The sequence below is a fragment of the Apis dorsata genome, unplaced genomic scaffold, assembly GCF_000469605.1.
Source record: "Apis dorsata unplaced genomic scaffold, Apis dorsata 1.3 scaffold_194, whole genome shotgun sequence".
NCBI lineage: Eukaryota > Metazoa > Arthropoda > Insecta > Hymenoptera > Apidae > Apis > Apis dorsata.
This window is the reverse complement of record NW_006263478.1, coordinates 879275-881346: the sequence shown is the minus strand read 5'-3', so window position 1 is coordinate 881346 and position 2072 is coordinate 879275. Positions and strand designations below refer to the sequence as shown.

Below are 2072 nucleotides of genomic sequence, written 5' to 3'. Positions count from 1 at the left end.
GAAACGATGGAACAAAGATCTCCGTTAAAACTGGTAATCCATCCGAGCCGACGCGTCATAACGACGCGTATAAGAGAAGCGCGGCGCGGTTTTCGAGAATAATCGGCAAAAGGGAGGGCATTATTCTTCATTAGCCAGTCTTCTTCCCCTCTTTCAATGACTCGTCGCGCCTCTTAGCGTTTCCACGGCGCGATCGTGGGATCCCATCCATCTTGCCGAGGATCCTCCAACCTTCCATCTTCCTTCCTTTCCCTCCTTCCTTCTTTTTCACCGCCGACCTTCTCCTCGCCCCTCCCCCTCGCTGTTCCACCATCGGTTGTTCCAGCGCCGATTGCCTTTACAGTTACGCGAGAGCGGCGTGTATCCGGGTGCAACCAGCCGTATAATTGTCGGGGCCAAGCCGGTCGTGGGCGTCGTGGAAAAAGCAACAGAGGGGGAGAACGAGGGGATGGCGTGGAGGAGCTTGAAGGGCGAATGGGAAGAGGGTGGAAACGGCTGACGAGCGACTCGCCCTCGCACCCTTGGCGCAGTATCGAACGCGGGAGAGGGCCGCCTTGAATTAACGCCATCATATTTCAGGATGGAGGAGCTCGCCGGGGTTTTCTTCCCATTTGTCTCGAGACTCGGCCGTCTACCGACTGGAAACCTAACAACGCTCTGCCCCGTTTCCACATGAGTAATACACATGGCTGAATACCTGGGCCCCACGTTGAAGTAGAAATCTGGTGGAAAAGAGAGAAAGAGGAAAAAAGAAAAAAGAAAGCTTTTTCACTTTGATAAGGTGATACACATGGCCGTGAATGCCTGGGCCTCACGTTGAAGTAGAAATCTGGTGGAAAAGGGAGAAAGAGGAAAAAAGAAAAAAGAAAGCTTCTTCGTTTCGATGAGGCCGTGATACACATGGCTGAATACCTGGGCCCCATGTTGAAGTAAAAATCTAGTGGAAAAGGAAGAAAGAGGAAAAAAGAAAAAAAGAAAGCTTTTTCGTTTCAATGAGGCCGTGATACACATGGCTGAATACCTGGGCCCCATGTTGAAGTAAAAATCTAGTGGAAAAGGAAGAAAGAGGAAAAAAGAAAAAAAGAAAGCTTTTTCGTTTCANGAGGCCGTGATACACATGGCTGAATACCTGGGCCCCATGTTGAAGTAAAAATCTAGTGGAAAAAGAAGAAAGAGGAAAAAAGAAAAAAAGAAAGCTTTTTCGTTTCGATGAGGCCGTGATACACATGGCTGAATATCTGGGCCCCACGTTGAAGTAGAAATCTGGTGGAAAAGGGAGAAAGAAGGGGAGAAAAGAAAAAAGAAAGCTTCTTCGTTTTGATGAGGTCGCGAAGCAGCGATGATGAAATTCCATAGAAGAATATAAAAAGAGAAGAGAGAGGAGGAAAAGGAGGAGGAGGAGGAGGGATTTTCGTGGTGAATTTTTTTCGTGGGCGGTATAGCGAGTGCTTTAGATTAGTTTGGAGAAGCGGGGAATGATGTTGAAGCTCGATTAAGTAAAGAGGGATTCGATGAGTAGGCGCGGTTTAGATAGGAGAATTTTTCGGACACGGTGCAATTGCCTTTTCAACGAGACGAGTATAATTGTTTCACGAGTGATAAGATAAGATAAGATTCTACTTAATTGTTGTATTTAGAAATGTTTTCCGCCGATTCATTGCGCGTAGTCATGATTTTTCTCGATCCGAGATACCGATTTCTGGTATACTCGATATATTTATAACAATTAAAATAAATAAATAACTCCAACGCGTCGATTCGTATCGAAGAGAAGCATGGCGTTTGAACAACGATGCGATTCTTCTGTTTCAGGTATGGTTCAAAAATAGGCGGGCGAAGTGGCGGAAACAGACGCGGAACGCGAACACCGCGGCGGATACGGTTGACTTCAAGCCCGGTTTCGGCGCCAGCCTGAACAGCTTCATCGGCCAACCGTTCGCAGACCCGGACGCCCTCTACAGCTCGTACAGCCCGTACAACAACTGGGCGGCCAAAGTGCCCTCGCCTCTGAGCAGCAAAAGCTTCCCCTGGGTGAACACCCTGGGCTCGGTGGTTCCGACGGCGTCGCACCA

At 48.3% G+C, this 2072-nt stretch overlaps 1 protein-coding gene across 1 annotated transcript in view; it reads left to right on the top strand.

Moving 5' to 3' along the window:
* The window catches only part of LOC102679495 (pituitary homeobox homolog Ptx1), a gene marked incomplete at its 5' end in the record, with an annotated part of 36704 nt that overhangs the window by 31174 nt on the left and 3458 nt on the right, over positions 1 to 2072 (top strand). The window contains one exon of the mRNA XM_031509942.1: positions 1813 to 2066. Coding sequence (XP_031365802.1) covers positions 1813 to 2066 — 254 coding nt within the window. The remainder of the gene's footprint in view (positions 1 to 1812; positions 2067 to 2072) is intronic.